General features: G+C 58.8%; 2 protein-coding genes across 2 annotated transcripts in view; both read left to right on the top strand.

Moving 5' to 3' along the window:
- Nucleotides 1-3,357, top strand: part of INTS3 (integrator complex subunit 3) — a 36,646-nt gene extending 33,289 nt beyond the window's left edge. Inside the window, exons 25-30 of the mRNA XM_001495203.7 lie at nucleotides 166-214; nucleotides 1,162-1,329; nucleotides 1,685-1,785; nucleotides 1,958-2,030; nucleotides 2,239-2,395; nucleotides 2,501-3,357. Coding sequence (XP_001495253.1) covers nucleotides 166-214; nucleotides 1,162-1,329; nucleotides 1,685-1,785; nucleotides 1,958-2,030; nucleotides 2,239-2,395; nucleotides 2,501-2,578 — 626 coding nt within the window. The 3' untranslated portion in view covers nucleotides 2,579-3,357. The remainder of the gene's footprint in view (nucleotides 1-165; nucleotides 215-1,161; nucleotides 1,330-1,684; nucleotides 1,786-1,957; nucleotides 2,031-2,238; nucleotides 2,396-2,500) is intronic.
- A 1,423-nt stretch (nucleotides 3,358-4,780) lies between these two features.
- On the top strand, nucleotides 4,781-9,130 carry SLC27A3 (solute carrier family 27 member 3). The gene is made up of 10 exons (XM_023641120.2): nucleotides 4,781-5,478; nucleotides 5,833-6,042; nucleotides 6,372-6,530; nucleotides 6,790-6,914; nucleotides 7,189-7,383; nucleotides 7,488-7,578; nucleotides 7,686-7,884; nucleotides 8,132-8,229; nucleotides 8,367-8,497; nucleotides 8,821-9,130. Exons 1-10 carry the CDS (start codon nucleotides 4,815-4,817, stop codon nucleotides 8,995-8,997), a joined length of 2,049 nt encoding a protein of 682 aa, XP_023496888.1. The 5' UTR covers nucleotides 4,781-4,814; the 3' UTR covers nucleotides 8,998-9,130.
- Nucleotides 9,131-12,258: the final 3,128 nt, after the last annotated feature.

Raw genomic sequence — 12,258 nt, 5'->3', positions numbered from 1 at the left:
GGCTCAGGTGGCTGGGGATTTTATGGGAGTTGGGTGGGGGATGTTCTTCCTGTCCCTTGCGGAAGATTGTCCTTGCTCCTTCCAGTGGTTGGGGATGGGAGAGGTGCCAGGATTTTTTCCTGTTTTTATGCATTCCTCTGAACACCCTCTACCCTTCCCCCACAGAGCACCCAGAGGCCCTGTCCTGTCTTCTGCTCCAGCTCCGAAGAGAGAAGTGAGTTCCACCCCAGGGCCTCTTTAGCTCCTCATCCCAACATGCCAAGAGATGCTGCCATATAAAGGGCTTCTGTCTTGCTCCTTTGGCCATGTTTTTTCCTGTTGTTGACATCTGCTTATTCTGCCCTTCCCCCAAGGTGATTTACAAATAAGCAGCTCTCCTGGGATCTGGGCTTCCTCTCGACTTTACCCCCCCTGCCCACCAGGAGCTGCCCTCGGAGGTGGGGACCGGACATCCCTGTTTCCTGCTGCCACAGCATTTCTAATCCCCGGTGGCTGCTCCCCTCCCCCACGCTCCTGAGGCCACAACATGGCTAATCCAAGAGGGGGAGGGTCAGCACAGAGGGGCCACACACCCCCCTCCCTCTATCACAGGCGCTTTTCCAACAGCCCCAGATAAATGGGGCAACAGCTGTGTATCCTTTCCTTCCTACCTCCTTGCCTGCCTTCCCCCTTTTCTCCTCTCTTGCCTGAGAGACTAGAAGCGGGACAGAGTGTCCTGAAGGAAGTGGGCAGGTGGAGGGCTGGGTGGGGCTGTGGCTTCCCAGCCTCGTCTCCTGCGCCTTCCTCGGCTGGGCAGGGCTAGGGGGCGTCCACACACCACATGCTGGTCCTCTTGCCTCCCTGGCCCAATTCCTGACTGTTCTGGGCAAAGTAGGGGATATTTGATGGGCCTCCTCCCAACACACATGCACGCACCTTCTACTACCACAGAAACTGAAGAATCTCACTTCTTGTCTCCTGGCTTCCGCAAACAATGAACCCAGGCATTCCTTGGCCCAAAGTGAAGAGGGAGGGGGATGTGAGAGTAGGAGGCTACAGCGAGACTCGTGTGGAACAGGGATGGGGAGGCTGGGGTTTGGCAAGTAAGTAGGTGGGAGAGATCCAGCGGTGCCTGAGGCCAGCTGTGCGAGCAGTTGCCCACCGCCCCTCTTACACCCCCAGGCCCAGCGAGGAGATGGTGAAGATGGTGCTGAGCCGGCCATGCCACCCTGACGACCAGTTCACCACCAGCATCCTGCGGCACTGGTGCATGAAGCACGATGAGCTGCTGGCCGAGCACATCAAGTCCCTGCTCATTAAGAACAACAGCCTCCCACGCAAGAGGCAGAGGTGGGACATGGGCCCTGTGGAGACCCTCCAGGCCAGGGCTGCCCGCTGTCCACAGCTCCACCAGGGCAGTCCAGTGCGATCTCTGCCTGGTTTGTGGGCGACATCTAGTGGTCCGAAGCTACATAGCATGCAGGACCACTGTGGCCCCTTCCCCTCTTTTCCTAGTGCCCTGTGGCTGGTCCCTGATCTAGGCACACCTCCCTTCCCCCACTCCCCCCCTCCCAGTCCTCCTCTCCCCCTCCCTGGAGAGTCTGCCTCTCTCTGTCTTAAGGTGGGACCCTGATGGGGGAGGGTGTCTCCCACTCCTGGAGCCCTCACCTCAAGTTCAGACTCTCGCTCTCTGACTTCCCCACAGCCTGAGGAGCTCCAGCAGCAAGCTGGCCCAGCTGACTCTGGAGCAGATCCTGGAGCACTTGGACAACCTGCGTCTTAACCTAACCAACACCAAGCAGAACTGTATGCTTCCCAGCCCTCTCTGAGTCTGGCATGCACCATGCTGCTCTGGCTCAGACCACCCCTGGAGCCGAGTGGGGCGGGGGCAGGAGAAAATACCTCTTGGGTACCATTGAATAAGCCCCAGACATCTCATTGTTCTTCCTTTCCTGCTCTCCCTTCCTTTTCCCTCTAGTTTTTAGCCAGACCCCAATTCTGCAGGCTCTGCAGCATGTCCAGGCAAGCTGTGATGAAGCCCACAAGATGAAGTGAGGCTCCTTGCGCTTTTGGCCTTGGGAAGTAGTGGGAGAAGGCCTGGGGGCTGGGGGGGCCTGCGGGGGACACAGACTTAATGACCAGCAAGACCATGGGGTTGAGGAGAAATAGAGACCTGGGTGTGGAGCAGAGAAACGGTCGGAAGGGCGGCCATAGGGCCAGGCTGCCCCCGCTCTGAGAGCTCATGCTCCTCTCCCGCAGGTTCAGCGATCTGTTCTCCCTGGCCGAGGAATATGAGGACTCTTCCACCAAGCCACCCAAGAGCCGGCGAAAAGCAGCTCTGTCCAGCCCCCGAAGTCGAAAGAATGCCACACAGCCCCCCAATGCTGAGGAAGAGTCAGGCTCCAGCAGTGCCTCGGTGAGACCCCTAGCCATGCACGGGAGGGGCAGGAGCTGTGGGGTGCAGGTGGAGTTGGGCCCAGCAGCTGCCCAGGCTACTGATCCCCACCCCCATCTCTTCCAGGAGGAAGAAGACACGAAACCGAAGCCCACCAAGCGGAAACGGAAAGGGTCCTCTGCAGTGGGGTCTGACAGTGACTGAGGCCCTGTGCTCCCCATCCCATCCCCAGTTGGACTGCCCTCCCCTACTTGGTGAATCACAGGTTATTAGGGGCTGGGGAGATAGTGGGTGAAACACCCTCTCCCCATCCCAAAGCTCACCCGGTGGGAAGCCCGTGCTGCCTCCTCTGGCCCAGCCTGAGAGCTGCCATGCAGCCCCCAGCCCCTCCTCCCTTCTCTCTGGGGGCCTCCGGCCCCATCACACTGCTGCTCCCACCGATACTCGGGTTCCCACTGAAGCCAGAGGCTGTGCAAAACTGGGCTGTGGTGGAAGTCCTCAGCCCCCCGCCCCCTCCCCCAGCCTCCCAAAGAGCTGTTTCGAAATAGAAGAGAAATGGCAAAGGGGAGCTGGCCAGAGAGGCCAGAACAAGAGTAAAGACTCAGTGTGTGGCGCCCCTTCCCACCCCCCTTTCAGGTCTTGATGTGCTCTGAGCAGGCATTACAGTCGCTCTCCATACACCAGTACGACACGGGCATTTAACCAGTGACGTGGTCAGGCTGCAAATGCCACCAGTGTTCAGGCAGGAACCCGAGAGGGAGGCTACAGCCCCACCTGGTGTGCCCTGGAGGCTTGTGTTGGCCTGTGGTTGGCACCTCAGGCTGGGCCAGGGCCCCGGGGAGGCAGAGACACCCTCCACAGAACTGTCAAATGGTCCCACTTCTTTGATTCTGTCTTTTGTTTCTTTCTTTTCTTTTCTTTTGGCAGAGATAATCGTGTTTTAAACATTGTTTTTAAATGACAATAAAACAAGCCAGAACCTCTTTTGTGCCAGAGTTGCTGCCCCCACTCACCCTGTGCACGTGCAGGTAGTGCCATTTAATTGGCAACGCTCCTTGTGGCTTCACAACTGCCCCCTTTTCCCTTCCTGCCTGCCCCCCTTCTTGCCTGGAGCACAAGGTGCTTGGCTTTGCCCCCCATCCTTCCTGCTGCCGCTGGTGGCCTGGGCCAGGCACTGACCTGTCCAGGCAGAAATTGATGCCAGCACCATCTCCTCATAGGCTGAAGTCTGTCCTTACTCATCTCAAGAAACTAGAGGCTTCCAAAAGCTAGTGCTTGCCATCCTCCAGCTTAGTCAGTCTGTGCTTGCAGCTACTGGAGGCCTCACCGCGGGGCTGAGGGCTGCTCCCTCTCTCTGGAAGGAGACGAGGTGCCTGGCGGAGAGGATTCAGGTACCAGGGAGAAAGAACCCTCTTTCTTCCAGTCTGGCCACTTGCTGAGCCATGGGTACCAGCAGAAAAGAGCTCCTTGGCTCTGCTTTTGTGCCCTAGCGGTCCAGGGAGGTTGGGTGGCAGGCTGAGGGGAGAGGAGTGAAGTTTGGGCTGACTGCAGACAGCACCTCCTATTTCAGCCTGCACATGTGTCTTGTACAGAATCCAGGTTCTCCCGCATCTCAAAGCTGCTACTCTTTCCTTTGAAAGGTCTAAACCGCCTAAGGCCCCCTTTTCCTTCCTCGCTCCTTCCCAGTTTCCTCTGCCCCAATTAAAACCAGGATGGAAAGCATTTGCTGGCTGGCCCTAATTATTGTACCCTTGCCCAAAGGGAGGGGCCTCCACCGTGGCCTCTCCAGGAATCTGTCTGGGCCTCCACCTTTCCCCTACTTAACTCTTGCCCCCACCACCCCATCCCCTGGGGTTGCTGCTGCAGCTGGCAGCTGGAGGGAGGGCACGGGTCTGGCTCTCTTGCCGGGACTTGCAGCTCCAAACAGGCAAGGGGCTGAGTTCTTCAGTCTTTCTTGGGAGAGCAGTGGCACCCTCCCATCACGGGTGGAAAAAGGGATAGAAGAGGGAAAGATGGACTGGGAGCCAAATCAGACCAGGACTTCAAAGTCTAGCCAGTTGCCTAAACTGCCCTTGAGGAGAAAGAACCTAAACTGGGACACGACCCAGGGATTGAGGAAAGGCTTCAGCGCTGACTAGGACCTGGTAGGGTGCGGGCTGCGGGGAGTCCCGGAGGGAGCGCGTCCAGGGCGGGGCATAGTCTTGGGGAGGGCCAAGAGTGCGGGGCCGCCCCTGTCACACGCACTCCTCCCCGGCCTCTGCTCGCCGCCCGTGGGGAGGGGGGAAGCTGGGTGGGAAGGGGCGTGTGCCAGCGCACGCGCGCTCCCGGGAAGGAGAGGTCTAAGAGCAGGAACGAGCGGCCCCAGTTTTTGGGAAGGGAGTATCCGGGCTGTCTGCAAGCGGCTGGGACCAGACGGGGCCGAGTCGAGGAAGAGGGCACCATGGCCGCCCTCCTGCTGCTGCCCCTGCTGCTGCTGCTGCCGCTGCTGCTGCTGAAGCTGCACCTCTGGCCGCAGTTGCGCTGGCTCGCGGCAGACTTGGCCTTCGCGGTGCGCGCTCTACGCTGCAAACGGGCTCTTCGAGCGCGCGCCCTGGCCGCGGCGGCCGCCGACCCGGAAGGTCCCGAGGGGGGCTGCAGCCTGGCCTGGCGCCTCGCGCAACTGGCTCGGCAGCGCCCCGCGCACACCTTTCTCATTCACGGCGCGCGGCGCTTTAGCTACGCGGAGGCCGAGCGCGAGAGCAACCGGGTGGCGCGTGCCTTCCTGCGTGCTCGAGGCTGGGACTGGGGGCCCGGCGGCGGCGCAGGGGGCGCCGGGGAAGGAGAGCGGGCGTCGCACGGCGCCCGAGACGCGGCGGCCGGAAGCGGCGCGGCGCCGGCGGTGTGGGAAGGGGATGGCGCGGCCGGAGCTGGAGAAACCGCTGCCCCTCTGGCACCTGGGGCCACCGTGGCGCTGCTCCTCCCCGCCTGCCCAGAGTTCCTGTGGCTCTGGTTCGGGCTGGCCAAGGCTGGCCTGCGCACGGCCTTTGTACCCACCGCCCTGCGCCGGGGTCCCCTACTGCACTGTCTCCGCAGCTGCGGTGCGCGCGCGCTCGTGCTGGCGCCAGGTAAGGCTGCAGAGCCCACCCGACGGGGGCGGGACCAGCCGCAGAAAGGGGCGTGTCAGGGAAGGGTTGGGGCTCGCAGGGAGGCAGAGCTATCTCTGGGGTTCTGAAAAGGTGAGTGGGGATATGAGTCCCTGGGTTTGTGAAAGGATGCAGCTGGGTCTTTAGTTCCCAAGGATTCCCGAAGAGTCGGGCTCCAGGTCCCAGATCCGTGACGGGTCGTCCGTAGTCTTCACCTTCACCCAAGAACAGTGCGGAGCAAGGAGGGGCGGGGGCCGGGGGCAATGGGCTAAGGGGTGGGGAAGGCCTCTCCGTAGCGGTCGAGCCGCCCGAGCTGTGCTTTCCCATCCCATCCAGAGTTCCTGGAGTCCCTGGAGCCCGACCTGCCGGCCCTGAGAGCCATGGGGCTCCGCCTGTGGGCTGCAGGTCCGGAAACCCATCCTGCTGGAATCAGCGACTTGCTGGCTGAGGCATCGGCTGAAGTGGGTGGGCCGGTGCCTGGGGCCCTCTCTGCCCCCCAGAGCATAATGGACACGTGTCTGTACATCTTCACCTCTGGCACCACGGGTGAGGGCTGGACACCGTGCTTACCTCCCAGAAACTATGACAGAGGAAGAAGGGAACAGGAACTGTGACCTCCTCAGTTCCCCGGCTACCCCTCCAACTCCCCCCGCCCAAGAGGATGCTAATCCCAGCGGCCATATCCTCTCTCTCGCCAACCTCCCACCCCTCTTCATTTCTCCACCTCCCCAAACTTCCCACATTTCCTGGCCGCCCTTCTTCTCGGCTTCAGTCTTGCCTCCGCCTCTTTCTGTGGGAAACCCAGCAGGGGCCAAGAGAGAGGCAGGGCTTGGAGGTCGGGCCCTTCCCCTGATCTCCCGACCCCCACCCCGCAGGCCTCCCCAAGGCTGCTCGGATCAGTCATCTGAAGATCCTGCAATGCCAGGGCTTCTACCAGCTGTGCGGCGCCCACCAGGAGGACGTCATCTACCTCACCCTCCCACTCTACCACATGTCTGGCTCCCTGTTGGGCATTGTGGGCTGCCTGGGCATTGGTCAGTGTCCCCCACCCTAACCCTCCACTCAGTCCCCCAGCACGTGTTTGTTCCAGCAACCATTTATTAAGTATCTGTGTGGTGTGCTCACCTGGGGATGCTTCCTGAGTCCTTCAGGGTAGAGAATCGAATGTCACAGCAGGGCCTTCCCGGGCACCCCACTACAGTGAAGGCTAGTGTCTGGGAAGGAGGGGGTCAGGGCTCCCGTGGAAGCCTTTAAAATCACCTCCTTCCTCCTCTTCCTCCCCGCTTCTGGCAGGGGCCACCGTGGTGCTGAAGTCCAAGTTCTCAGCTGGTCAGTTCTGGGAGGACTGCCAGCAGCACAGGGTGACAGTGTTCCAGTACATTGGGGAATTATGCCGATACCTCGTCAACCAGCCCCCGGTACGTGGGCACAGATCCCGGGCAGAGCCGAGGCAGGCAGATGGGCAGTGGATGGGAGACACTGAGACAGCTGTCAGGATGCTGGAGGGAGAGGAAGCAAGGAGAGGAAAGTGGCAGGGTGGGAAGGAGCCTGGGGTGGGAGGACAGCTGATGCTGAGGGCATCTGACGGAGGACATAGTGCAAGGGGCTTCTGGGGAGTGGGAAACAGAACTTCTCTTTGGGGAGCTGGCATCTGGGTATTGAAGCTCCTGCCGATCTCCCGACTCCTCTCAGACCAAGGCAGAACGTGGACATAAGGTCCGGCTGGCGGTGGGCAGCGGGCTGCGCCCAGACACCTGGGAGCGTTTCGTGCGGCGCTTCGGGCCCCTGCAGGTGCTGGAGACGTATGGTCTGACAGAGGGCAACGTGGCCACTTTCAACTACACAGGAAGGCCAGGCGCTGTGGGACGCGCCTCCTGGCTTTACAAGGTGAGTAGCGGGGAGGGAACTGGAGGACCCGAGGCACTGGGGAGGGGCTGGCGGGGAGGGGCTCATGCAACTGAAATGACCTTGGCCTGGTCTCCCTTCCCCAGCATGTCTTCCCCTTCTCTTTGATTCGCTATGATGTCACCACAGGGGAGCCGATCCGGGACACCCGAGGGCACTGTGTGACCACATCTCCAGGTTTGTCCTCAGGTGGAGTGGGCGGGGGTGGTGGAGCTGGCAAAGGAAGGTTGGAATTGGAGAGTGGAGTCAGAGGCAGCCACCCCTGACCCCAGTGACTCTGCCAGGTGAGCCAGGGCTGCTGGTGGCCCCTGTGAACCAGCAGTCCCCATTCCTGGGCTACGCTGGGGGGCCAGAGCTGGCCCGTGGAAAGCTGCTGAAGGATGTCTTCCGGCCTGGGGATGTTTTCTTCAACACTGGGGACCTCTTGGTCTGCGATGATGAAGGCTTTCTTCGCTTCCATGACCGGACTGGAGACACCTTCAGGTATCTGTCCATAACCTCCTGAGTCCTTTCCTGGGCATCTCATCTCTGTGCCCAAAGCCCCTAACCTCCCCGCCCTAACCTCCCGCCCCAGCCCAGCTCCTCATCCAACCTCTCACCTCACACCTGCAAACCCTGCTGCCCTGTGACCATCTGCGCCCTCCCCTCATCCCTGACCTCTTTCTCTCCCCACCCAGCTCATAAGGCCCTGACCTCTGACTCCCAGTGTTACATCTCTGCTCTCTGGCAGGTGGAAGGGGGAGAATGTGGCCACGACTGAGGTGGCAGAGGCCTTGGAGGCCCTGGATTTTCTTCAGGAGGTGAACGTCTACGGAGTCACTGTGCCAGGTGCTGAGGCATGGGAGGCAGGGGGCACCCGGCCCACCACCCTGAATGGGTGGGTGTTCCTCGGGTGCAGGGAACATGAGGCCTTGTGGTGGTCAGCCACTGCAGCTGACCCTGCCCCCACCTGCCCCACCACCCAGGGCACGAAGGCAGGGCTGGAATGGCAGCCTTGGTTCTGCGTCCCCCCCACTCTTTGGACCTTCAGCAGCTCTATGCCCATGTTTCCGAGAACTTGCCACCTTATGCCCGGCCTCGATTCCTAAGGCTCCAGGTAACCAGCCACTCCTGCTCCAACCCCTCACCCCAAATATCCGCAGTGGTCAGTGGCTCCCAAGCCCCACAAAGGGACCCCCATGTCATACACCCTGTGAAGAGAAAGAACATTTCCTTCCCAGACACAGGCATTCACCCCCTTCGCTCCCTGTACCCCTCCTCCAGACCTGGCTGCCTCCCTTCCCTGTCACCCGCTCCCCTAAACCCTGACCTTGTTCACGCCCTTTCCCCAGACCTGCCCCTTAACAAATGCAGGGAACTCGCCTGAACCACCTGGGCAGAGTACCCTTTCTCCAGCTCCCTCTGACGTCCCCTCCCCAGGAGTCTCTGGCCACCACAGAGACCTTCAAGCAGCAGAAGGTTCGGATGGCAAAGGAGGGCTTTGACCCCAGCGTACTGTCTGACTCGCTCTACATTCTGGACCAGGCTGGGGGCGGCTACGTGCCCCTCACCCCTGCCCGGTACCATGCCCTCCTGGCTGGGGACCTTCGCATCTGAGAGCCCTGCATGCCGAGGCGCCTGAGGAAGGGACTTCGCGGGGCGGGGGCACTGCAGGTGTATGGGGGCTAGCAGGGATCTTTTCTATACCAGACTTGTAACCATTATTTTGTAATAAATGGGGCTGGAACCAGTCTGCCTCTGCCTTTCTGATCTACAGTATCCCTCTTCCCTGGCTGTCTGTTGCTCCGCTTGCCTCTGATGTTTTCTCCTGGCACAGAGCCCCTGCACTCCTGCCCAGAGTTTATGGGGGCCGAGCTCAGTGTCTGGGCCTCGTTATTGTTCCTCTCAGGGGCCCTGTGGGATCCTTGTCCTTGGAGAACCCCTGGTGACTGATATCTGTTCTGTGTGCGACCGCCCCAGTCACTCCCTGAGCACGGGGCCCCGCTGCTCTCTCTGGGGAGCTGGCGGGCCTGAGGGGTTTGCTCAGTGGCAGAGGTGGACAGAGGCATGGAGACGCGCCCCCGTGGCCAGTGGAAGCATCTCCACAGACTCAGGTGTGGTTGGGGCCTGGGGAGGAGTCTCAGCCAGGCGAAACCAAGGTCTGATTTTGGGGAAAAAGATACTCTAGGCGCCCTCTCCCCTCACAGCTCTTTGATAAGCCAGTCAGAGGGGGTGGAAGGGGGGGGGGGGCCACTCAGCCCCCAACTCAGATGTTCCTAATTTTAGCTAATCTTAGTCATACATTCCCAGAAGTAGCAGCCCAGGTAGGGGCCCCTCAGGTTCTGGGAGAGTTTGACTGAAGCCCCTCCTTGGAGCAGGGCTCGGAGCCTGTGTGTGCGTGTGGTGCAGGAGGGATGGGGGGATCAAAAGGAAAAAGGCCTCTCCTCGGCCCCCTAATGAGGCGTCAACTTTATCTCTCCCCTCCCAAGTCCTCTCCCCAACCTGTGAGGTCAGGGGACGCGCTCCCCCACCAACTGTGGGTCTCTATGGCTCACCCTCCTGCTCCAAAACGTACACCTTGCCCCGGCCTCCACCAACAAACCCAATTCGGAATCACCAACAGACTAATTGAAGCGCACGCTGAGGGTGGGTGACATCTTCACACACTGACCAATAAATGAGGAGTCTGGCCCATTCTGCTGCTCACCCCTCTCATCCACCCCAAGAGGCATGCAGTAGTTAGGGTGTGCCTGGGGGTGGCAGGGGGTGGGATGCGGTGGGTAGGCGCGTCACGTGGCTACAGGCGGTGCCTCCCACAGCTGCCCTCTTACAACCTCAACTCAGCCCAGGTTTCCCAGGACTCTGAGCTGAGCAGCCTTGTCCTCCCTCATGGGATCACTCAGCCCGTTCTTGCCCCCACAATCCCTGTTTCATTGGGTCTAAATCTGCACTGTCCACTAGGGTGGCCGCTAGCCGCACGTGCTTATGGAGGGCTTGAAATGGGGCCAGTCTGAAGCGAGACGTGCTATAAGTGTAAAATACCAGGTTCCAAAGACTTAGTTCCAAAAAAAAGAATTAAAATATTTCCGTAATAATTGTCTTTATTGCTTGTATGTCGAAATACTATTTTGGATGTATTGGGTTAAATAAAATATATTAAAATGAATTTCACTTGTTTATTTGGACTTTTGTAAATGTGGCTACTAGAAAATTCAGAATTAAATATGAACCAGGTTGTATTTCTACTGAACAGTGCTGGCCTAACTCCTCTCCCACACCTCGCTCTGCAGACCTGCAGATGCCGAGTGTAACATGGCGGGTGGATCTGTGTGGCGCCTGCTCTTGGGTGTCTGCGCTTCAGCAAGGACAGCTCCGAGGGGGGAGTTCTGGGCCAATCAGCAGAGCCAGGTGTCCGGGGCTGGCCTTCCATCCTCCAGACCAAGCCTCGGCTCTGAGCCGGCTTTGCCACAGAGGCTGTAACTACTGGCAGAAATTGAGGGCTGCTAGAAGGCAGACCTGTGATCCAAAAGAATTAGGTTTTCCATTTATCACAATTAAAAATAAACTTGAAAAGAATTGTTTTCCTACAAAATATCCTTTGGTGTAAAATAAAATGGAATTAGGAGATAATTTGTGAAGATGGACTAGGTCAGTCCTCAGGTGGTGCTGTCCCCTCTCAGGAGGCTGGTGCTCCGCTCAGGGATGTGGCTGGAGGGCGGGGACCCGGGAACTTGTGTCACCCCTGCCTCCAGTCATGGCTAGTCTCAGTGCTGTGTCTGTGGATTCCCCGGGGCATCTGACAAATTGAGGGACCCGTAAAGGCCCTGGGGGCAGCAAACCACACTGCCTGGCTTTCTTTACAGCCAGCCAGTTAAGAATGGTGCATATATATATATAATTGAGTTCTTAATAGTTTACATCATTGTGAAATTTCAGTTGTACATTATTTCTTGTCTGTCCCCACATAGGTGCTCCCCTTCACCCCCTGTGCTCACCCCCTATCCCCTTTCCCCTGGTAACCACTGAACTGTTTTCTTTGTCCATGTGCTTGTTCATATTCCACATATGAGTGAAAGCATTTGGTGTGTCTATCCCAGTCCAGCTTATTTCACTTAGCATAATTCCCTCCAGGCCCATCCATGTTGTTGCAAATGGGATGATTTTGTCTTTTTTATGGCTTAGTAGTATTCCACTGTGTGTGTGTATATATATGTATACCATATATATATATATATATATATACACACCCACCACATCTTTATCCAGTCATCAGCCAATGGGCATTTGGATTGTTTCCATGTCTTGGCTATTGTGAATAGTGCTGCAATGAACATACGGGCGCATATGTTGCTTTGGATTGTTGATTTCAAGTTGTCTGAGTAGATATGTTAGTTCTTTCTTTAGTTTTTTGAGGAATCTCCATACTGTTTTCCATAGTGGCTGCACTGGTTTTTATATTTTTACATGACTGAGAAAACAAAAGATGACTTCACGACATGTAAAAATTACATGGGATTCAGCTTTCAGCGTCCATCGGAGTTTTGCTGGAACAGGCCACTTCATGCCTTTCTAGGTGCTTTCACGACTCAAAAGCAGAGCTGAGCAGCTGTGACAGAGACCCCACGCGGCCCTGGGCAGAAGCGCTCCGCCACCCGCGCTCCGGGGCCTGGTCCTCCCGGCCGGGGCCGCAGATTCCCCCGCGCCCAGGGGACGAGGCCCGCGCCGGCGCCGCCGGGGCGCGGGGACGGGGCGGGGGGGGGGGGGGGCGGCTGCCAGGGAGGTCGGGGGCCCTCGGGCGACGCTTAATGATCGCTCTCTGGGGGGCTTGGCACCAAGTCCCGGGCCTCGGGCGCCGCCTGAGATGGCAGGCTGGAGCAA

The sequence above is a fragment of the Equus caballus genome, chromosome 5 (genome assembly GCF_041296265.1).
Source record: "Equus caballus isolate H_3958 breed thoroughbred chromosome 5, TB-T2T, whole genome shotgun sequence".
In the NCBI taxonomy this organism is placed as follows: Eukaryota; Metazoa; Chordata; class Mammalia; order Perissodactyla; family Equidae; genus Equus; species Equus caballus.
The sequence above is the reverse complement of the archived record's forward strand: the minus strand, read 5'-3'. Positions and strand labels throughout refer to the sequence as shown.

Bases quoted from the DNA above. Each gene is read 5' to 3' on its own strand.
- SLC27A3 (XM_023641120.2), top strand. From the start codon at position 4,815: ATGGCCGCCCTCCTGCTGCTGCCCCTGCTGCTGCTGCTGCCGCTGCTG. The intron at 5,479-5,832 runs GTAAGGCTGCAG...CATCCCATCCAG, and splicing joins CGCGCTCGTGCTGGCGCCAG to AGTTCCTGGAGTCCCTGGAG. The intron at 8,230-8,366 runs GTGCTGAGGCAT...CCCACCACCCAG, and splicing joins CTACGGAGTCACTGTGCCAG to GGCACGAAGGCAGGGCTGGA.